This window comes from Urocampus carinirostris, chromosome 7, assembly GCF_059441175.1.
Source record: "Urocampus carinirostris isolate Australia breed hairy pipefish chromosome 7, RoL_Ucar_1.0, whole genome shotgun sequence".
In the NCBI taxonomy this organism is placed as follows: Eukaryota; Metazoa; Chordata; class Actinopteri; order Syngnathiformes; family Syngnathidae; genus Urocampus; species Urocampus carinirostris.
The window spans coordinates 24,010,505-24,033,011 of record NC_142355.1 but is presented as its reverse complement, the minus strand read 5'-3'; the positions used below and the strand labels follow the sequence as shown (position 1 = coordinate 24,033,011).

The 22,507-nt window shown below is 38.4% G+C and overlaps 3 protein-coding genes across 9 annotated transcripts in view; 1 reads left to right on the top strand and 2 right to left on the bottom strand.

Annotated features, from left to right (window-relative positions):
- Window positions 1-2,703: 2,703 nt before the first annotated feature.
- isl2a (ISL LIM homeobox 2a) lies at window positions 2,704-9,111 on the bottom strand. Its single transcript, XM_088339319.1, has 6 exons — window positions 8,984-9,111; window positions 8,686-8,875; window positions 8,352-8,611; window positions 6,161-6,450; window positions 5,909-6,076; window positions 2,704-3,122 (listed from the first exon to the last, which is right to left on the bottom strand). Exons 1-6 carry the CDS (start codon window positions 9,039-9,041, stop codon window positions 3,006-3,008), a joined length of 1,083 nt encoding a protein of 360 aa, XP_088195445.1. The 5' UTR covers window positions 9,042-9,111; the 3' UTR covers window positions 2,704-3,005.
- A 2,198-nt stretch (window positions 9,112-11,309) lies between these two features.
- Window positions 11,310-18,257, top strand: etfa (electron transfer flavoprotein subunit alpha). The gene is made up of 12 exons (XM_088340243.1): window positions 11,310-11,474; window positions 12,696-12,845; window positions 12,928-13,009; window positions 13,074-13,156; window positions 14,275-14,374; window positions 14,467-14,577; window positions 14,657-14,758; window positions 14,840-14,908; window positions 15,854-15,936; window positions 16,293-16,358; window positions 16,469-16,549; window positions 18,003-18,257. Exons 1-12 carry the CDS (start codon window positions 11,436-11,438, stop codon window positions 18,036-18,038), a joined length of 1,002 nt encoding a protein of 333 aa, XP_088196369.1. The 5' UTR covers window positions 11,310-11,435; the 3' UTR covers window positions 18,039-18,257.
- tmem266 (transmembrane protein 266) overlaps window positions 17,909-22,507 on the bottom strand; it is a 59,885-nt gene continuing 55,286 nt past the window's right edge. For all 7 annotated transcript variants that reach the window (XM_088340233.1, XM_088340240.1, XM_088340237.1 and 4 more), the window contains one exon: window positions 17,909-20,628. In XM_088340233.1, the coding sequence (XP_088196359.1) occupies window positions 20,015-20,628 (614 nt within the window). In that variant the 3' untranslated portion in view covers window positions 17,909-20,014. The remainder of the gene's footprint in view (window positions 20,629-22,507) is intronic.

Below are 22,507 nucleotides of genomic sequence, written 5' to 3'. Positions count from 1 at the left end.
AAAAATTACCCTTCATTGATGTGCAAAATACGTTAACCTTTATATAAACGCGCATTATATTAAGACTTGTAGGTGGAGATTTTTTATTCCTTTTCTATTTTTTTTTCCTTTTGACTTTTTTTTCTTGCATTTTCCTTCTTTCATTCTTCTCATTATTTACCTTTTTTCCTTATTTCTTTTCTGTTTTTTACCTTTGTCCCCATTTTCCATTCTTTTTTTATTTCATTTTCCGATTCTCCCTTTTTTTCTTTTCTATTTCATTTTTTTTCTTTTTTCTTGTTTTTCTTCATTAGTTCCTCTTTTTCTTTTTGAATTATTTTTTTTTTCGTTCCCTTTTCCCCCTTTCTGTTTTTCTTGTTTTTCCTTTTTTTTCTTGTCTTTTTCTTTATATTTCCCCCCACCCATTATATTTTTTCCCTCTTTTTTTCTTTACAAAAGGCTGGGCAAAAGAAAAAGTAATGCGTTTTGGTCTCTGCGTCTCTGTCGTTCTTATACTTACTTGCGCTTTCCAGCATTAATTTTCGGTGGCACGACACAACCACAGCCACATATAGTGGTCAAATATTACACACTGTCCCTTTAAGCCGCATTCAGAACTATCGTACTTGCCATTGTCGGCTACAGACGTCAGTTTGCGATGTTAATGACGGCGGCCCTATTTTTGAGTCCTTCGCTTCTTGTCCATTCAATGTTGCAGTGTCACTAAAACCTTTCCCGTCTTGTCTGCTAAAAGCCGAAGGATCCTCCCCAAACAAATTGTGGAGGTGTCGTGTGTCGAGCCCCGCTTGAGCCACCCGCTAACTCCTGGCTGCCCGGCGGCTATTTGCCACTAGCAGCATTCCTCCTGCAAGGAAAATAAACTGAGAATTTCGCCAGGACGCGTCCTCGGGCGGCGTGGCTGGGAACCCCCCACAAGCACACACACGGGGACACACACTCCTCCCACTCCTGTGTGTTGTGTTGTGGCCCCTGTCAAAGGGCCCTTGGCAGGTGATGCCAGATTCAGATAAGACTGTCGGCTGTCTGGACTGGAGCCATTTGGAAAAAAAGATGAGATAAATTAATGATTTTTTTTTTTTTTTTCAAATAAATGAAACTCTGTTTACCTGTTGAATTAGTGGTATAGGCTGATTTTTCTAACATATACATATGATCAATATTAATGATTTTGTTTTAGACATCCAATTAATGTCTGGAGCTTGTTCTTATTTTACAGGCCATAAACCAATGGTTGGCATACCCAAATGTGCCATATTGTACTATAAATAAATAAATGTATCTTAAGAACTGGGAAAAAAAAACCTATATGTTGGCCTGGAGAGGGATGGGTGCCACCAGGCTGCACTTTCCCAAGCCTCACCTCAGGAGATGGTGGCCCTACAACCTGTGTGGTTAAGGTACTCTAAGCCTTATATATATATATATATATATATATATATATATATATATATATATATATTTATACATAGATACAAATAATAGATATATATATATATCTAAATATGTATATATAATGTATTTGTAGATATGTATGTACACTGTATATGTCCACTGTCATTGGAAAATATGAAGAAACGTTTGTGTCATGTTTTTCCCTCATACAGAAACCAAATCATTTTCCGTTATCAAGCATTTTTTTAAAGCACTAGAGAGCTGCATGCAGCTTCAGTGACGCCTGTTACTGAGTACTGCCGTGGACCAACGATGGGCAAACTACGACAAACCATGGGCCATCAAGCTTTTTAATCCAACCCAGCAAACGCCAAATTTAAAAAGTACTACTAATCAGAACTGTTTTTTGGGCCCACTCTTGTCCCTGGTTTCAAACATTAATGCTAATATATTGCAGATACATTTGATGCTCGTTATTTTGATTATTATGCAGCGTTTATATCATCCCCATATAGACCAATAGTGTTGTTGTTCTTTGATTTCCTCTCCCTTAATGGCGGATCTGTTTTCTGTAACATCGGAGATTTCATAAAAAGGGCTTAGCAGAGGGCTTTTAGAATAGATCTGGAATTTGGCATTGTGAAGGCTTCTTTAAGTAAAGTCATGTTTATTTTTATACCCCTTAATCACAAAGAGTCTTGAAGGGCTACACAGATTATTCCGAACAAGACTATTCTTAAACCATCTGATCTAAAACTGAAAAACTAAACATTGTATTTTACCCTTTTTCAAAAGTTAAGTCAATGCTTTTCCAAAGGTGGCCATTTGGAGATGACCAGTTTAGAGCTCTAAAATATTTGAATTAGTGTATTTTATTTTTGGCCAATTTTTAGACGTTGTGAAAGTGTTGTAAATGTTTGACTAAGTCTTATCCCATTCTCCCTTCAAGTTGAAAATCCATTGACGTCTTTTTCCTTTTCATGCGTGTCCACTAAACTATAAACTTATTAAATGTAAACTGCACCTACAATTAAATAGTGTCAATTCATTTTAACCCAACACTAAATGTGCATTGATTCGATTTGTAGTTTAAAATTTGGAACTAGCTACTGATTTGTGATTTGTTCACATATAGAATTATGTTTGCTCTGGTAGATTATTATTTTTGTTTGTTGGTAGTTTGTTTTTTTTAGCTCCTTACCACTTTAGAGAGACATATTTGACAAACTACATTAGAATTTCTTACCACAAAGAATAAAAATCCCCAAAACCACTTAAATCGAACCTTTGTTTTATTGGTAAGATCGGCTATTTGCTATACGATAAGAATAAATAACAATAACTTATTTGTTTCCTTGCAGACAATAAAGCAATGCCATGCACAACAACATTGTTGTTTTCTGGCTTCCAGCAACTTTTCAATTCGATCCGCACCTTCGAATCTCAAAAACTCAGTCCGCTTCCTCAGTGCCCTTGAGCAAAGAAAAAAAATAATAAATAGGGACTGTTGAGTATCCTCTTGAGTAAATCCATCAGCAGCATCTTGAGTTTGTTTTATTGTGGATGAAGAAGAAATCCTCGTGGTCATTTTGATGAGAAATTGATGAATTTTATCACGTGTCCACTGGACTAGGTACCATGCTGTTCGGCGTGTCCGGAAGTTGAGACGAAAGTGAAGTGACGTCACTTCCTGATGAGTTCCCCAACGAACCCGATTCGGAAAATGACATCTGCGAGAACAGGACAAGTTTGTCATTATTTTGCGTTTTTTTCTTTGATTCTGACTTAATATCAAATTAATATTTTTTTTATGTTTTTCAACAGTAATAGCAAACAAAAAATGTTCATTTCTTGTTAAGCCACTCCTTGCTCGGATAAGGTTTTCATAACAAACATTACTAAGGCAGTGGTGACCTATAAGTAATGTACTTTATACTATAGGGGAAATAATCCAGAGGATTTTAAACATTTTTAAACTAACTCGAAAACTTTTATTTCGTAGTCCTATATAATACTTTTCTGTGTGGGGTATGAAATATTTATTTATTCATTATTATTTTTAGTATATAAACTATATTTCGAAATTGTATTTATATTGGTTACCTTTATTTTTATCACACTGCAGACACAAGTATGCCTTCATATTTACTTTTAATTCATACAAAAAGTCATAGTTTAGAATCTAGATGACCAAACTAAATTAATTGGATATTGTGTCATCACGTGATCTGAAAACCAACCTTCTCGTGCGCGGGGAAAATGTTGCATTCGTAAATGTGGGAAATCGGGCCAGTTTTGTTATTTTGGTTAACTCAACCAGACAAAATCATGTTGAATTTCGTAAAATACCGTTTCAGACATAATTTTCGTCGTGTATTATCTCATCTCATCTCATTAGCCGTACCGCTTATCCTCATTAGGGTCGCGGGGGGGCTGGAGTTAATTCATTGAGTGAATATAATAATGTATTAACCCTCCTGTTGTCCATATTCCAATGACCATTTTTGAACTTTTTTATACAGTTTATATTGAAATGTGAATCAAAAACAACGTTCAATTTTTTCTACTGTTTGGACCAATCTAGATCATAACATTTAAAGTTAAACAAAATGTCATTGAGGGGATTTTTTTCCCCGGATTTTTAACAACACAGTGGCCGGTAAGTTTGACCAGCGGACAACGTGAGGGTAAGAAGCGTTTTATTTTTTGTTATTTGAACTGACTTAAAATCTAAACATCTAAAATGTCTAATAATCGTACTTTCGTAGTAGACAAAAAATGCTTAGTTGTAGTTTGACCACTCCTTGCTTGATTAACATTTTCATCACTAATATTACTAGGGCAGTGGTGATTTAGAATTGTATATATACATATATATATATATATATATATATATATATATATATATATATATATATATATATATATATATATATATATATATATTATTTTATATTTGGTAAAATAGTTGAGAACTGATAGTCAAATCTTTATTTTGTAGCCCTCTATAATTATTTTCGTTTTTAAATTTTATTTTAGAAAATATATTTTAAAAATATGTTTTTGTCGTATTTTTAATCACACTGCAACCATATGCATGCAGTTGTACTAACACGTAATTTGCACAGAAAAGTCAACGATAGAAATTAGCAGACCAAACTAAAATGTCTTAAATCGTGACGTCATCGGCATGTTGGCGCGGGAAAGTGCTGCATTCTTAAAGGTGGGAAATTGAGGTTGTTTTGGTTCACGCAGCCTTTCGTAATCACGTTGGATTACGTTTATTTTTGGCATCATTTTCCTCGTGTTTTGCCAATGAAATGGAATTGTTCGTAATTAAATTATTTACTGTGTGAATGTGAAAATACACCAAAACAATTTATTTTCCAATCGTAAAACTATTTCAAATTTATCGTAATATTGAGTCTAATGGACGGGACAAATGGTGTATTCTCAAAATGGGAAATTAAGATTGTTTAGATTTTTGGTTACATACCTGGTCAAATCATGCTGTGTGAATTAAATTGCTGTTTTGGGCATAGTTTTCTTTGAATTTTACCATTTTTATATGTAACAATTCAGAAGATAATTAAAACGCTAATGTGAGTTTTCTGTGCCATCTTCATGACAACATCTCGGTGATTCTGCAGCAAAGAAATATGCTGCATTCGGAAAAGTGGGAAATGGGGTTTATTTATTACATTGCCCGTTAAGAAAAAATTGGGATTATGTAAACTACCTTTTCAGGCATCATTTTCTATACATTCTACCACTGTAATAAGCTATCTGTTAATACATGAAGTGAACATAATAATTTACTAAAAGCTTTAAATCTCGCTTTTGTGACAACCTTAAAACCTCCCCAAATGCTGCATTCCATAAAGTAGGAAATATGTTATTTTGGTTAACACATCCAGAATAAATCAAGTTTTTAGACATTATTTTCTTTGTATTTCAACATTTTAACACTCACTTGGTTCGGACTTGAATCGTTTTAAGGTGAAATAAAGAGTTTCCGTGGTCACTTTTATGACGATTGACCGCTCCAAGTGATTCTGCTGCATTTGAAAAATGGGAATGAGGATTATTTTTATGGTCACGGCCAGCTACTTTGGATTAAGTAAAAGACCATTTAAAGCACAGTTTTTGTTGAATTTTATCAACTTAATATACAGTTCAACCTTTTAGCGTTTGAATACGTCACACAATAAGCATAACAATATGTTCAATGTGAACATAATAATAAATATATAATATAAGCCACTTTAAACTTGTTCAAACCTCTCGAAAATGTACCTAGTTTTGTTATTAACAAAAGCAATCAAAATCAAGTTCATTTATATAGTATTACCCTTTTAGACACCGTGTTCTTCGGATTTTACCAATTCAATAAAACATCAATTATCACCTAAATCTATAGGTATTTTCAGTGTCACTGAGAACACAACACCTAACCCTTTGTGATCGCTCAGGTTTATCTAATAAAGTGTCTTTCCAGTGTGTTGCTTTTTCTCACCAGATGCTGGAAGGCAGGCTGGTCTAAATCGCTCTGCAGGGCGAAGTCGCTGAGACTTTTCCATGGCGGTTGGTAGGTTTGCACCTCGACCGAGTTGCCCTGCACGGTGCTCTCGTGGCGGATGGGGCTGCCCGCCACCAGGGGCGTTCCCGTCAGACCCTGCAGGTTCTACAAGAAAAAGCCCAAAAAACAAAATGAAAATAAGTACGCATGCATCATGTGACAGTGCATCTTAAGATGAATTAAACTGACCGTTTTGTCGCAATGTTGCTGCTGCTGCAGCTGCTTCATGAGGATGGACTTCTTCTTGTCCTTGCAGCGTTTGTTCTGGAACCAGACCCGGATGACTCTTGGACTCAGGCCTGTCATCTCCACCAGTTGCTCCTTCATGAGGGCGTCGGGCCTCGGGTTGGCGTTGTAGCAAGTCCGCAGAGTGTGCAACTGTTTCTCGTTCAGAACCGTCCGGACCCGCGTTGTCTTCTCCGACTGCTTGTGGATGTGGTTCCGGTGATTAGGCGCGGGATGGCGGATAGAAACTGGGTCTGAAGGAGGAGAAACCAAACAACACAAAAAGAGTTGGATAGAATATCAAACGATTGATATGTCATGCAAAAATGCCAAAAAATGTTAAGTACAAAATATTTGAAATAAATCTGGATTTGATATATTTCTAATTTAAGGAAAAATATGTTGGTCTAAACATATTTGCTGAGGAGTGGAACCTTATGTACAAGTGTTATCTAATCGTATACATTGAATGTTTTGTACAGGACTTCGAGTTGCATTTAGGTGTCTAAGACGTGCTATATAGATTAAGGTGGGAGTTTAAAAAAATACTTATACTAATTAATTCGTTTTTTTCCTGCTTCCGTCTTGAACAGTTGCATTGTATATAATGCGCTAGAACGCGTGTTAAGTCAAGTCATGTTTATTTGTATAGCCCTTAATCACAAAAGGTCTCAAAGTGCTTTACAGACTATTACAGTCTGCGTATTGTTTGTTAATGCCCTGGTCATCCTGGAAGGGGGATTACCTCATTTAAGATTATGCAAATTATAATCTAATTTAAGGTTAAAAAAAATAATGCAAAGTATGTTCTATAAATCTAAAAAGTGAATTCGTTCTTTTCCAGCACTTGACGTGCATATTTGCATTATACTTTAAAACACGTGGGTCAAGATAAACAGAAAATTAGGTCAAAAATGGACCGACATATCTCATCTCATCTCATTAGCTGCACCGCTTATCCTCAGTAGGGTCGCGGGGGACCGACATATCAATTTGTTTAAATTTTCTTGACCGAGTTTTTTGAGACAGGATGACACATATTAGGGGGTTGTTTTGTATAATAATAACCACCACCAATTTTGAGTTTTATTTTACCCGAAACAACACAACTTGGGCTGGGGGTTGCACTCAATGAATAAAACGATGCATTTTTTCAGACAATGTGAGCCCCTATTTTGATTTTGATTCATACAAAACAACATACGTTGGAGTTTGCATTGTCTCCTAACAAATAAAATGATATATAATATGTATAATATGACCAAATTCTTCTAAACAAAACAACGCAACTTAGTTGTTTGTCACTTGATAGATAAAACTACATATTCCCCCTCATTATGACTCTCGTTATTGATTTAAAAATCGCTTATATAACGAACCCTTTTTTTTTGTTTGAATTATATTTCTAAACCAAAATATAATTTGACTTGACAAATTCGATTTTTTTCGTTGATATGTTTTCTTTCCTTCTGGAGTCCCGGTCAAATGTTGCAAAGTGCTGGATCAGTCCATGCATGACAATTTTTTGATAAATATTTTTAGAACCTTAGATGCAATCTAACGAATGGGTGTTTTTAAATATTTCCACCGCATCCAAGCGAACATCGGCATGGAAATCAATCTGAAATATGGTCAAAATGAGCAAATCAATTCTAACAATCTTTCCGGTTTGGTTTTATACAAATTAACCCAATTATTAAGGGGTTTTCTTGACAAAATGATCCACTTGTGTTGTTTTTTTGTATTTCAAAACAAATTATTTTTAATTGTTATTAACAAAGAAAACACATTTTTTTTTCTCAATTCTTTTTTTCAAAGAAGCGCCCAGGACTTTTAAAAGGAACGATTTGTCTTTTAAAGTCCACGTTTTTCGACTTGGCTTTTAAAATATGACTCGCATTTTTCTTTTATTTTTCAAAGAACAACAGAAATAGACATTTCGTCTTTGGAAAATAAATAAACTAAGTGTGTTTTATACACAACGACCCAGGAGGTTAGGTCAAATTAACTGAAGTCACGGATTGGTCCACGCTTGACCCAAATCGTCTGTTTTTGTTGACCCATATGTTTTCATATACTGTAGGATGCATTTTTTTCGCGAACAGTTGTAATAAAACAATAATTAAGTAGCCAGAATATTAATAGGAAATAATACCAGAGATGTGCAGGGGTCTTCCGTGAATATTGCCCGGGCTAAGCGGGCTACCGGCTGAGGTTCTTTCCAATAACAATGCATGGTCGGTCCGGCACAGCAACTCATCATCCCGTACTGAAAATTCATCACCGGGAAGGAGGTGTCGACTACACACCGAGCACCGAAAACATTCCATGTGATAGACTCTTTCCCGGGCTCTCATCACCAAGTCACTGCTGCAGAAGCCCGTGTTGCATTTTGCACATTTGATGCCAAATAACCTAAAAAGTCAAGGTTTGTGATTTAAAGGCAAGTATACATGTGGTTGCTGTTGTTTCGTAATAATATCCTATACCTGACATAATCTCTTTTACAATAAGTCTTTCCGTCCCGGACGAAGCAAGTGCAGCTCTCGTCCAGAAAGTGTCCGCATTCTGCGCACTTGAGGCAGGCTGCATGCCACTCCAGGTCCGGGGAGACCCGCATGATGTACTGGTCGTGTATCTGACTGCCGCAGCCCACGCAAGTCGCAATTCCTGCTTGCTCTGCAACACGTGTGGAAGGTACAAATGGAAGTGAGACAACCCAAGGGGAAAAATGCATTTCTTTAAAAAAAGATTTTGCAGAAAGAGAGGGAGAAGTGCAGGTCTTACTTTTGGAGTGATCCCCCATATCATCCAGGACAGAAGCATTGAGCAGGACGTCCACCATGCATGCAGGGGTGCGAGAAAGGAGATTGCGTCCACTTAAAGCCTTCGCCTTGGCTGAAGCTCCAACTTGTGTCGGCCGCAGGAGGGGAAGGCACAAAACAAAGCCCCCGCGAGGTGACGTCATCAGACCTTGGTCCCGTGTGAGGCAACGCATGCAAATGAGCTCCTCGAAGCATGTTTCTTCCTTTTAACCTTATCTGACATTTTGGGGGAAGTACTGTTAAGCGACAAAAGCAAAACGACGTAACGTGATCGCCACAATGTTTGTTTAAAAAAAAAAGGAAATCCCAAAGTGATGCGATACATACTTATTAATATTAACAAAACAGGCCTACTTTAGATTTCAGAACCAAATAGTTTCAGGATCGACTATCAGAAAGGTCACATCCCGCTACCCGTCGTTGCCGAAGTCCAGCTCATCTCTGAAGAGCAAGATGATGCTTTAGGCCGAAAAACAACGGTGACCAGATGATGAAGGTGCTGTGTATGATTCAGATCAGGAGGCTTCTCCTGGTATTGAGGATCATGGAAATCAGTATTATCTGTTTGGGAAGAACAAACCACTACCCAGAAACCCCATGGAGAGGGATGGGTGCCGTCAGGCTGTCCTTGCTTAGGGCACACGACAGAAAGTGGTACCATGATCACCCTAGCCGTTAAGGGATCTGTGAACTGTTGATTTGAAAAAAAAAAGAAAAAACAATTTCACATAACTGCCAACATACCATACAACACATTTTTTGGGGGTGCCAAAAAAGAGAGATCAAAGTTTGGGCGCGTGTTATACACGAGATTTTACGGTAGTATATTATCATAATCGAGCAATAATGGACCGGTTAAAGATTAAACACTGACCACAATCGCACAATTTTAAATTCAGCTGGAATCAAACCGGGATTGATGTAAAATTAAGGGGCCAAATCCTAACCACTAGACCAGTGATACAGATGATGCACAAAAACACATTCAATTTTATCTCATTATCATACTACTTTATTCACAGTACCAGAGATAAATGTTAGAAAATGGAGAAAACGGAAAGCCGTCCTGAAGGATATAAATAGACACAAAAAAGTACAGCGAGGGAAATAACTCTTTGGTGTATCCTATAATGAATCCGACTTTGAAGGATATTGAATAAATACAATCTAAATTTTATGTTGGCATTGTGTTCATATCTGACGTTGTTAAAGAATTATTTCAATCATGGCCACACGTATTCAGCAAGATGTGTCATTTACTATTGTTACTATGAGCTGAGAAAAAGTGAAACAATATTTTATACTGATTTTAATCAAAATGAAGGGTTGGCGTGATACACGAGTAGGCGTTATGCGTGAATAAATGCCGTACCATAAAAAAATACATTTTTAAATTTTTATTATACCAATAATAGTATTTATTTTAGGCCAAGTATTGTCATACATATTTGTAACTGGGTACCTTTAGATCCATTTTATTCATTTTTTATTGATTATTGGTGTTGTTTTGAGTTTTGAGTTAAACTACTCGCACTTTTATTTTGAACTTAAAGCATGATACTATGTGTATAACTTTGTTGGCCCAGAGAGGGATGAGTGCCACCAGGCTGTACTTGCACAAGACACACCATAGGAAATGGTGCCCCTAGTGGTTAGGGGTGCCACCCACCCGCCATAACTGTGCTATAATTACTTTTTTTGTCGTCATTTGGGGGTAAAACGTGTTCAATTTCTCTTTATCTATCCTACCGTCACTGGAAAGCGCCCCCTATTGGACAAAAATATACATTGAACCTAATTTGCATTTTTTTTGCATGTAAATGTAGTTTGTGTCATGAATTCTCGAGGTAAGATTTTAAAAGTAGGTATTGGTATTTTGTCCTAATGATAAGATTGATCCACTTGTGAATATTAATATCCTATATTAAATAGAATAGAATAGTCTTTATTGTTATTGATTGCAACGTAGTTTGCATTGTTCGCGAGATTTGACGTGGCACTCTAATGTAAACATGTAATAAAGATTCAAAGGATGAAGATTAAATGAAAAGTAAGTATGTGTTTTAATCAAAAATAAGATTTAATTAAAAATAAACAAAAATAAGCTTAACAAATGCCAGAATTAGCCACGAAGCGTATTTAAAAAACTTAAATCTTGTAACATGTTGTGTTTTGAACAAAAACACAATATTATTTATGACATAATATATTGTTTCAATATTGCAACGTTAAATACTGTCAATTATTTTTCATGATACAGTTATTTCCTTCACCGTATGTGTTTTTGTGGACTGCTCATATTTCACTGGATCTCGCGAGAAGTCCACATATGACGTCAGATTAACTTTGACCCAGAGGTCTTATATGATTGTCATAGCTGCTGAGCTTCAGAGAAGTCCAGACCAGAGTGCACCATGAACAGAATTTTAACTAAAACAAACATAACACGCTTGGTAAGTGTTTGCCAATCCGGCTACTAATTTAATGTCTAAATTTTGTTTCTAAAACGTTATTTTGTCGTTGAATCCGAAGCCGTAGTTTGTAGCATGCAATATTTTTCATGGTCAATATTCTTCTTCTACGCTTTATATTAATATGCATGTGTCTAAGTAAACATTGGCGTGACGTCATGTTTTTAGTATCGCTTTATTTGATGCGTGTAGGATGCTCTTAGCTAATGCTAATTGTTGATAGCATAGCAACACAGTGGTTATGAAACTTCGGAGTTGACATTGTCAACAAGGGAGTCTATACCATCTGTTTATCCTTAATCTAGACATATCAATTGTATCCTTTTGAAAGAAACGATGTGAAATAAAATCCCAAAAGAGTAAGTTATATAAAGGATACAATTGCATGTTGCGTCTACGCTCTGTTTTCGACTAGTTATGCCTGGCTGTGTGCACAAGCGTTCATTTGTTATCTTCAAGGTGACTGAACATGTTCCGTTTATTAACCACAGTGCACGAAATTATTTGTACGCAAGAGTATATTTCCTACCTTTGTTAATTTACAAAATAATTTCACAAGAAACCCTTTATGAAGATACATGCACAGTTTCAATCTAAGGAATAGAATACTATTTATTGACATTGTTTACAACGTAGTGTACATTGTTTACTACGAGATTTGACGTGTTACCCCAGCATTAACTGTTATAAAAGTCTTAAAAGATAAAAATGGATATTTGAATCGAAAAGTAATATTTGTAAGGTGGGGGTGTCTTAGACTAGTCTGAATCGTGTGTGTATAAAAACGAAACTGACGAACCGATGGAATAGAAATAAAATGAAAATAATATCAAAATAGTGACATTATGCAAAAAAAGATTACTTAATAATATATGAATTTATGCTCTGCATAGGCAGTCATTTTGTTTCAGTTTGGTGTGCTTTTTTTATGGCGGTGATGGCTCTTGGTAGGTAACAGTCTCTGAGCTTGTTAGTCTTTGTTTTAAGGGACCTGTCGCCCCTGTCAGAGGGCTGCAGGTGAAATAGGTGGTTGGTTAATAATGTCTGCTTTGCTGTGGTAGTGAGAGCCATCAATTTTTTCCAGACTTGGCAAAGAGCAGCCAATGATTTTTTGTTAGGGCTGTGTTCATGAATCTCCAAGGTTTTTCTGTCTTCTGCCGTGCACCCAGCGTACCTCACTTCTGTTATTGTTTTGCCCGACAGGCTGGCGTGCTGCAAAGGTTCCAGAGCACTTTGGTGGTAGCCGAACACAACAATGACAAGTTGACGCCGATTACCCTAAATGCCATCAGTGCTGCTAATAAACTTGGTGGTGAGGTGGCTTGCCTAGTTGCTGGAACCAACTGTGCAAAGGTATCGAAGAACGCTGTTGTTTTGAACATGCTTCAAAAATGAAAATCCTCCACTTATGCTGAGTTGTCTTATGCTTTTACAGGTTGTAGAGGAAATCAGTAAAGTGCAAGGTGTGAAGAAAGTTTTAGTGGTCCAGAATGACTCTTACAAAGGAGCTCTGCCAGGTAGAGACATTGTTGGCATCATTATTTATTTTTAGTTTTACTCACTTTTGATTTGGTTCTCCAGAGGAGCTAACGCCACTCGTGTTAGCCACACAAAAGCAGTTCAACTTCACGCATATTTGTGCTGGCGCATCTGCTTTTGGAAAGGTAACGTACAACTCGCAGTCGATTCTGATTTTAATATTGAAAAAAAAATGTAGAAAGAAATCTGATTACTTTTTCACTTGTATAAGAGCAACATTTGCTTGAGCAAATGTTATGATTTTCTTATAATTTATAATACACAATATGAACGTGCAAAAAAGGTCATAATTCTGTATTTTATAGTATTCTGAGATGTACTGGGAAGTTTTAAATCCATGAGATAATTTTGTATCGTATGTAGAATTTATATTAACAAAATAAAATCTTCGTTTTTTCATTTTTGTTTGTCTGTGTGGACCAGGGGTCACAAAAGCGGTGACTGAGGCTATTTAAACCTACTTCCAAATAAAGAAACCTGATAACATAATAGTAAAATAGTAATAACTTGATGAGTTCTTATTTTTGAACTGCATGTCAAACTGGTAGCCCTTCTTGCTAATCAGTAACCAAAAATTTGCGCACAGCATCAGAAAGGTACAATTACCATTTTAGTACATTTCAAACAATAAACCTCACCCAACCCATATTTATTTAGTTTTATCGATAAAAAAACTACATCCTGTACAAAATGTTCAGACAATAATCACAGATTATGAATCAGTTTTTATAGAGTGGCGTCATGCAGAGCTGTTGCAAACAAATAGCTTGAATTTTCTAAAATCCCATTGGGTTTTATTATATCAAGACTATAGCCAGCGTCTGGCTATTTCTCTCTCCGGAAAACCAAGAGGTGCTGATTCATGCTTTTATATCTTTTCGTTCAGAATATTGTAATGCCCTGCTCTCCGTTTTCTCCCCAAAAGACTAACCATTTTTTCATTATCACCACCAGCTCAAACCCTTAATTTCACGATTTAGAAAATTATTAATTTTTAAATGATAAAATTAATTAAAATAATTTGATTTATTGTCCAGTGTTTGCTTTGGCTTACCCTCAATGTCTAAAAAAATTACATAACCTATTTAAATACTTGAAAGTGGCCCTGGATCTGCACCCAGCTTTGCTTCCTTATAATTTTTGGAATTACAGCGTTGTACGGAGATGAAATGTGTGTAATATATAATAACTGTATATAATTTAAATATATTTATGTTGTACATAATTAATTTTGTGTGTGTAGAATCTTCTGCCCAGAGTTGCCGCAAAGTTGGACGTGGCTCCAATCTCTGATATCATCGAGATCAAGTCTCCGGATACGTTTGTCAGAGCCATCTATGCCGGTAATTGGTTTTCTTCAAACTGCATGAAAAAAAATCCTTGACTACCTCACACTGCATTTAAAAATGTTCCCGTTCTTTTGTCACGCCACCAGGCAACGCTCTCAGCACAGTCAAGTGTAATGAACCCGTTAAGGTGTTCACCGTACGAGGAACGTCTTTCGAGGCAGCCTCCGCGGAGGGCGGGACTGCCGCCACTGAAAATGGTAAACGTTCAAATCCAGAGCAGGCGAACCCAATGTTTCGGCCGCCGGCATTGACTTCTGCTCGGGTTGTCATCTTCAGTGTCGGCCGGTTCCGCCGTGGGGATTTCAGAGTGGCTGGAACAGAATCTGACCAAGAGCGACCGTCCTGAGCTGACCAGTGCGAAGGTTGTCGTCTCTGGAGGTGAATTATTTTTTTGGTGTGTTTGTTAGGACTCTGATCCTTTCAAACGCCTTCATTTCTTTTTGTGTGCTTTTGTTCTAGGTAGAGGATTGAAAAGTGGAGAAAACTTCAAACTGCTTTATGATCTTGCAGACAAAATGAATGCAGCAGGTGACGTTTACCGTACTTTCTGGACTAAAAGATGCATCTGATTATACGGTGCACTTTCATAGTGAGAGTGGTTTTAGCAGTTTTGTTGAATTTTGTTTCAAAATGTATGGTGTTGCTCTTTACCAAAATAAAATCCATATATTTTGCTTTTATGGCTCTTTGAGTCAAAAATGTTGCCAACCCCTGACTTAGATGCCCATTTTATATTATCTAGCTCATAGATCACCGACCATTTTAATATTTGCATATTCTTCTTTATTTTTATATTTTTATAAGTGTTTATTTTTTGGTACAATATTTAAATGGTTTGTATTCTACATGTTGGGTATTTTTGTATTCTATATCTCATTTTTTAACATGAGGATACTGCTGGAAATGTGAATTTTCATATGGGATGAATAAAGTATATCTTATCTATCATTTATATCATATCTATCTGATCTTTTTTGCCTTTTCTATCTTGTCTTTTTCGTCTATTCAGTCTTTTCTATCTTGTAGTTTCTGTCTTGTCTTTTCCGCCTATTCTTCTTTTTTATCTTTTCTATTTTATCCTTTCAGTCTTTTATGTACTATCTATCTTGTCCTTTAAGTCATTTCTGTCTTTTCTATCTTATCTTTTCCGTCTATTCTATCTAGAGAGCTACCTTTTGTTACTGATTGGCTACCATTTTGATAAACATTTCTAAAATAACTTATGTTATTACTATGTTGTTACTATGTTATTAGCTGTTATTATTAAAAGTTAAGCCAACCACTGCATTTTGTCAGTTAGAAATTCGATTTACTAGAAATTTGTCCTCACCGGTAACTAGTGCGATATTTATAGTGTCCTTAGGGGGCTACCTGATGCCCATGGTCACCATCCCTGTATGACACGATACAGTGACATCTAGTGATCAAATATCACAGATCCCTTAAAAAACGTTCACATTTGATCTTTTTCAGTCGGTGCTTCTCGAGCTGCCGTGGATGCAGGCTACGTTCCCAACGACATGCAAGTGGGCCAAACGGGAAAGATCGTAGCGCCGGTGAGTTGTGCTTGTACGCGGATGATGGATGATCAAAACCAACAGATGGAAGGCTGGCGGTTCGATAAGTGGCGACCCGGGTGGGGGCGGGGGGTGCTATCTCTAAATGAATTGTCAGCATCTTCAACCTTGGAGGTTCCAGTTGTACTCGCTAACGCAGAAAGGTTAACGATCCATTAGTGGGTTTGAGCAGATCCTCCGTTGAGGATTATCCACACATTAAATCCTGCAAAGTGGCGCTAATGGCACAGTCTCGGGGAAGGGGGTCAGTCGATCCATTTTCCATGAGACTTGTGAGTTTGTGGACTGTAGAACTAGGCAGAGCTGTTCACAAGCTTGTACCTCTTCCTGCACAGGAGCTGTATATCGCAGTCGGCATCTCTGGAGCTATTCAGCACTTGGCAGGAATGAAAGACAGCAAGGTAAGGTCTTCAAGAGTTACAAAATAGTTACTTCTCTTAAGAAGGAGTGGGCTGTGAGTATGATTCATTGGATTCTCTTTTGTTAAACGTCTGCCTTCTTTCCACCCAAGACTATTGTGGCCATCAACAAGGACCCAGAAGCCCCCATTTTCCAAGTGTCGGACTACGGCTTGGTTGCAGATCTTTTCAAGGCGAGTTTAACGTGGAAAAGTTGCAATCCGGTTAATGTTCCACGACAGTTGCGGGCCAGTGAAATACGTAAGGAGTAATAATCGCGAGTGGCGGTGGACTTGTGACCCTCAGTCGTGAGATCGGCTTACTGCTTACCGATCCGGTAGCTGATTAAAATGGATGCGCCCGACGCTCGTTCCCCCCAAAAGGACAATTGATACTCAAGATGAACTCGCACTAAAGATGCTGAGAAAGAATTTGAATGTTCTAATGTAAATTGATTTTGAGGGGTTAAATATTGGATAGTATTAAAAAAGGAGGGCCTCTTTGGCAGTAGACCCCCAGGATATGACATTAATCCATCCTAAAGGAGTATTGGAAAGAAACATTTTCGTAAAGCAGGAAATAGAAGCTTATCTTAAAGTTAAGCTAATGCCTTCCTCAGTCCTGGAACCGTAGATAAAAAACAGCATATATTAAGTACTACTAATTTGTAATATACATGTATATGATTATTTTATATACATGTAAAGGAAGAATAATTTATTTTACCTTTGGTGTGATGTGATAAGCTGGTTGGGTGGAGTAGTGGGTGTATGCTGAGGGACTGTAGATTAAATAAACTAATTTTAAACCTTTAACTTGTGAGGATTGTCATGCCCTTAGACTTTCTTTCACATCCTTTTTGTTAACGATATCGATACGATTGTTGATTGGTTATGATTGTTAGTGGTGAGAAACATCTGAATCACATTTCAACAATAAAAACGCCCTAACACTAACCCCTAATCCTGAATTCTGTAACTCTAACCTTCACCCTCTAACCCTATATAGGTTTTAGGCCAGATGATGGTGTAATAATAATCTGTCGTTAGCAATAGTCTGTGCAGCCTTTTGAGACTGCTTATGATTAAGGGCGTCACAAATAAACTTGACTTGGTTATGGCCATGTAACATAGCAAGGGTAGCCATTCATGTGCCTTCTTCGTATTCCTTGATAAGCTTTGTTTCTATGGTGATCATGTTTTGCATTCTTCCTTAGCATCACTGCAAGCTTTTTGACTAGTGGCAAATAAATACAGAATAAAAAATACAGCCTTATTGCATGACTTGCTATAGCACCCAAGATTCTGAACTGAACAAAGAAAGCGAAAAAGGCATTGTGGGAGGTAGTTTAGCCAATAACATATGGGCATTTTCATGTTTTCGTCACGCAAACCAATAGCAGACTAGCATTTTATGTGACCAATGGCAGGGCATCTTCAAGATGTGACGCACTGGAACTTTCTACTTTTTAGGCATGCTAAATATTTGTTGATGACGTTGAATAGCGAGGAACATAACATCTTATCACACAGCGTAATAAGGGGGGGGTCAACTTTACAATAAAAAATGTTTATTACCAAAGGTATTAGATGTAACACATAAGAGTAAAACAAATAAAGGATGTCTTTCTTTTTTCTTGAAATCCAGGCTGTTCCTGAGATGACTGAAGCATTGGGCAAGTGAGGATGAAGCCAAAAAGTTTCAAGCTCTCCCGATAAGAACAAGTGCATGTTGCCACAGGCCTGTTGCAAGTGACTACAGATCTGTGACACAATTTTTTTGAGAAATAAATACTTATCCGTACAAATGATTGAAGATAGCCGCACAGAGAACATAATTCCATCTTTCACGGTTGTAATCTAAGGATCGCTCTATTCATTAAAGGTAACAACTGACCACTCATTCTTGTGTTGTTTCCCCTTTATTATAGCAGCGTCGGTCCACCAAGATAGAAAACGTCCGTTGACGGTACGATAAAGTTGGTCGCTGCGCGATATTGTAAAAGGTTTACGCGATGAGAAACTCCTCCTCTTTCAAAGTTGATGCGATGACGTGGAGCTCGATGTCATGAAGCACGTTAAAATATCAATCGTGGCCAAGCTCACTTTTAAACTCCATGAAATTCCAATTACAAAGATTGTTAAAATAGACAAAAGATTAGAAAGGACTTTATCTCAACACTGATTCCACAGTAGCCTTTTTTGGGGGGTAGGAGGAAGTTCCTATAAAACGGCTGACATGCAGAGGCTCAACGTTTGTTCGCAGGATTATGACATCGTCAAAATGTGTGTTTCCTGAAAACACCGCCCTTCGTTCATCATGATGAATGTATCGTCTTTTCACAATAATTGTTCCTGCAATTTATCCTCACAGTTTGTCACAGAAAAGAAGACGGGAGCAGTTTTGCGGGTTCCTGTTCCTGCTCTGATGAATCATCCGTAAAGGTCCGTGTTGTCTGCTCCCCTCTTTAACGTCTCAGAAAGACAATGGCTCGATTGAGAATCCGGTTCCTGTCATCTGCTTCACGCTTTCAGATATGTTTCGCAGTATGGCATCCGTTTACAGTCCTATTACCTTATTTCTAAAAGGTAAAATGGTTTTGGGGCAATTTTCAGATTTTCCCTTTCCTGCTCGGACGCTTCATCAGTGTAGGTTCAAGTACCTGCTCCCCTTTCTTATGTTATCTCTTAGAAAGGCTTCCTGTTTCTGTCCTGTGCTTATTTTCAAACATTAAATAAGTTCCGGTTCTTGTTTTTGGGACACATGTATTGAAGCACCTTTTGAATATTTTTTATACTATCTGCAACTATTTTGGTTTTAGACGGAGAATGGTTTCGAGTATATTTCAAGGTTCCTGGGTTTCTCTCTTGAGTGGAAGATATTTTGAGGTTCCTGTTCATCATTTACCACAATGAGTCTTCAAAGAATCCAATACGATTTGACATTTTTGTTTCTAATCTTTAAGTGTCAAACGATTCAAAGATTGTGAGAGGTTCCTAATCCAGTTCCATAGTATGGCGCAGACTGGTTTCATTGTTAATTCAAAAAACCTTTGAGGTCCCTGTTCCTGCTTTCTCTTACTGAGACAGATTACGGATTGGAGTTTGTTTCTTAGATAATTATATCATTTGAGAGTTATTGTTCTGTTCTTGGCCACAATATAATGTCACTGATTGAGCATCTCTTGAGGCTTCTGTTTTTGGCTAAAAGCTTACATTTTAAACAAGTTGCAGTCTCAATCGCCAATTACATTTACTGTTCCTGCACAATACCACAAAACAAAGCCTTAACGTAAATATGTGACATGGGCATCTTTTGAGGTTCCTCTTCTCGGACAATATCTTACGTTTAAGAGTAATTGCGGTTTGAATCACCGGGTAGACTTCATGTTCCTGCTCAATGCCAAAATTTATGCCCCAGACAGATAATGGATTGGAAAAAAGTACCTTTCTTGTTCACTTACTTGAGCCTCAGAAAGACGACGGACACTAGAGTCCATTTATTTTTATGTTTGCCAAATTTCATCCCTGACGTATAGATGGTGGCTTAAAGCATTACGCGAGGATCCTGTTCCTGCTCTCTTCTGCCACTTCATAACCTAGGCAGATGATGGAATTGAGCACCAATTGAGGTTCCTGTTCCTGCTCTCTTTTGTCACTTTATGTCCCGGACAAGTGATGTACGGGAGCGTCCACCGGCTCCATCATTCTGAATTTCTCCTCCAGGAAAGCTTCATTCCCCTGCAGGTGGATGAGGGGTTTGGTATGCGAGCCGAGGCGGCTCTCCTGGTTCCTCTTGTTGTAGATGTTGACCCTGTTCTCCAGCTGTGGGCTGTTTTTGGTGGAACCGGTCGGGCTAGGCGGTTTAAGGTTGACCGGATCCAGGCCTTTCTGGCTCAGACAGGAGTCTTCGGACAGAGAGGAGAGAAGCTCTTGTACCACGGCGCTCTGACTCCCTCGAGTCTGAGCGGCTAGCGCTAGCGGGCTGCTGTAGGGCGGCGGGTAGCAGCGCTGGTCGCTGTAGTCGGTGGAGGTGGAGGCCTCGCGTACGGTGGAGCTGCAGTCGGCCGAGGACGCCAAGGTCCGGCTGCTGATGCGTGACGCCGTGGTGGTGGAAGCTTCGCTGGCCGAGCTGTTGGCGCGCCAAAGCCGTCCGCCCGGTGCCCCGTCGGAGCTAACCAAGGATGGCGGGAGGTGACTGGGGTTGTTGGGAAGGTGGACGTCAATGGCCGCCGTGGTGATGATGCGTGCGGCCGGGTCGGGGACGCCCATGTCTACAAGAGGAACACATTGATCAGGACGGTGACGTTAACTGGAGTCCATGGACAGCGTTGGGACTAGAGGACGGATTGGACATATAAAAAGTCTTTCCCGATCTAGCCCGCGAGTAGTGAAGCCAGAACCAACCCGAGCCCGACAAACTAACTTGATTTGAGGGGCCAAGCACGGAGCAAAATCTAATTTTGATGTTGTATTTGTGAGGTTTTTTTTTGTATCTGTGAAGAGGCGGAGGGCTTCCCTCCCACTTTTTAAAATTATCCACCCGGGAATGCGGGATGTGTTGCGCAAAAGTGGGATGAAATTCACCACGCGGATCCTTCACAAAGAAAATACAGAACAATGAAGGACGCAGGCCAAGCGTGGATCATTAAAAATACAATGTCAGTGAGAGAGAACCCTGCCTTGGCGCGAACCCGAAGTAGTGAGTGACATTTCATGCCCGACCTGAATTTCTGTTCGGGATAGGGTCGGTTTCAAGCTTGAACTTACGATATTACCTCCAGTAGAGACTAATGTTTTACATTCTCGGAACGCAATTCCTTTACTCTGTAACGAGAACTGGAACACCTTATCAGTAAAATTTTGTACTTCTACTGCTGTTGTTACATGGCATGTTGTTAGGGTAGCAATCATTGGTCGACGCAGAGTCAATAATAAACATAAGTAACAGTGGAACTGAGCAAGCGTGTGGATAAGAGAGTACTCGGTTGGTTTGGACACATGGAGAGGATGGATGAGGAGCGAATGTTGAAGAGGATCTACAGAGCAAAAGTCAATGGAAGGAGACCAAGAGGAAGGCCGCGATTGACGTGGATGGATAGTGTCATGAGTGCTCTGCAGGAAAGAGGTCAAAATCTAGTGGAAGCTAGAGCTCTTCTTGGTGATAGAAAGGAGTGGAGAGGTGTTGTGAAAGGATAGTGGGATTGTGGACGCGTTCTTAAGGATGGGCAGGGCACCCGTATAATGCGGCAGGGGTAAACCAGTGAAAGCTGTCTGGCCCTGCTGTTGAACAAAAGAGTGTGTTGTGTCACCCTGACCCGAGTGACATGGCTGCTTTCTTTTGTCCGGTTTTATCTGGAGGGACGAAAGCATGACCAACTAAGGTGCCAAGGTGCTTAACATGTTTGGGCATTTGGGTTGGCCATGGTGCCAAAAATGTTTGTGTGTGTGTGTGTTTTTTGCTACGTTTTCTCCTTTTTTATTTTCTTTGTTTTTGTATGTGTTTGCCTTGCAGTCGGTCACCCCTCTCGAGGGATATTACCAGGGTGGATATAAGATAGATCCATAAATAAACACCATTGTTGTCGCCAGACACTTTTTTTCGAAAAGAGTGGGTAATTTCTACGTGAATATAATCGCTGTTGAGAGTCGTGAGCAGCAACATACAGAAATGATAGTTAACCTTTAAGTACCCGTATCACAACTTTTAAAGTTTGAGAGCATTTTAGCCTGGATACAGCGAACACAAAGACTACTTGCAAAGTTTGCAAAGCCCACCTTGCATATCATAACAGTACCTCGGTGACGCGAGAAAGAAAACGTCTTAGACAGTACCTATAAATGGAGGAGATCTTGAAGTGGTTTGAATCCCCAGAGACAAAATGAATATGGAGTGTTTCGTTTGAAAGCTCTCGAGATTGCACAAGCCATGAAATATGAAGGCTCCACTACTTCCACAGGTAGGTGTTCAGGTTTCTTCTATTTATTTTATTACGTGGCTATTCTAAAGCAGTTTAGGTGTTCGGTTTATGTGCGGGTATTTACGGGAATTTGTAACTAAATAGATACTTTTGGAGTGACGTGATACTCCTAGTTGTCAGTAATCTGAGGGGTAACTAAATTACCTTTTAGATGAAGTAACTGCAACTACAG

Excerpts from the sequence above, each read along its gene's own strand:
- isl2a (XM_088339319.1), bottom strand. The coding sequence starts at position 9,041 with ATGGTGGACGTCCTGCTCAATGCTTCTGTCCTGGATGATATGGGGGAT. Across the intron at positions 8,876-8,983 it reads TATGGGGGATCACTCCAAAA|AGCAAGCAGGAATTGCGACT; the intron begins GTAAGACCTGCA and ends CACGTGTTGCAG. Across the intron at positions 6,077-6,160 it reads AGCAACATTGCGACAAAACG|AACCTGCAGGGTCTGACGGG; the intron begins GTCAGTTTAATT and ends TTTTTCTTGTAG.
- etfa (XM_088340243.1), top strand. The coding sequence starts at position 11,436 with ATGAACAGAATTTTAACTAAAACAAACATAACACGCTTG. Across the intron at positions 12,846-12,927 it reads CTGGAACCAACTGTGCAAAG|GTTGTAGAGGAAATCAGTAA; the intron begins GTATCGAAGAAC and ends ATGCTTTTACAG. Across the intron at positions 14,578-14,656 it reads GACTGCCGCCACTGAAAATG|TGTCGGCCGGTTCCGCCGTG; the intron begins GTAAACGTTCAA and ends TGTCATCTTCAG.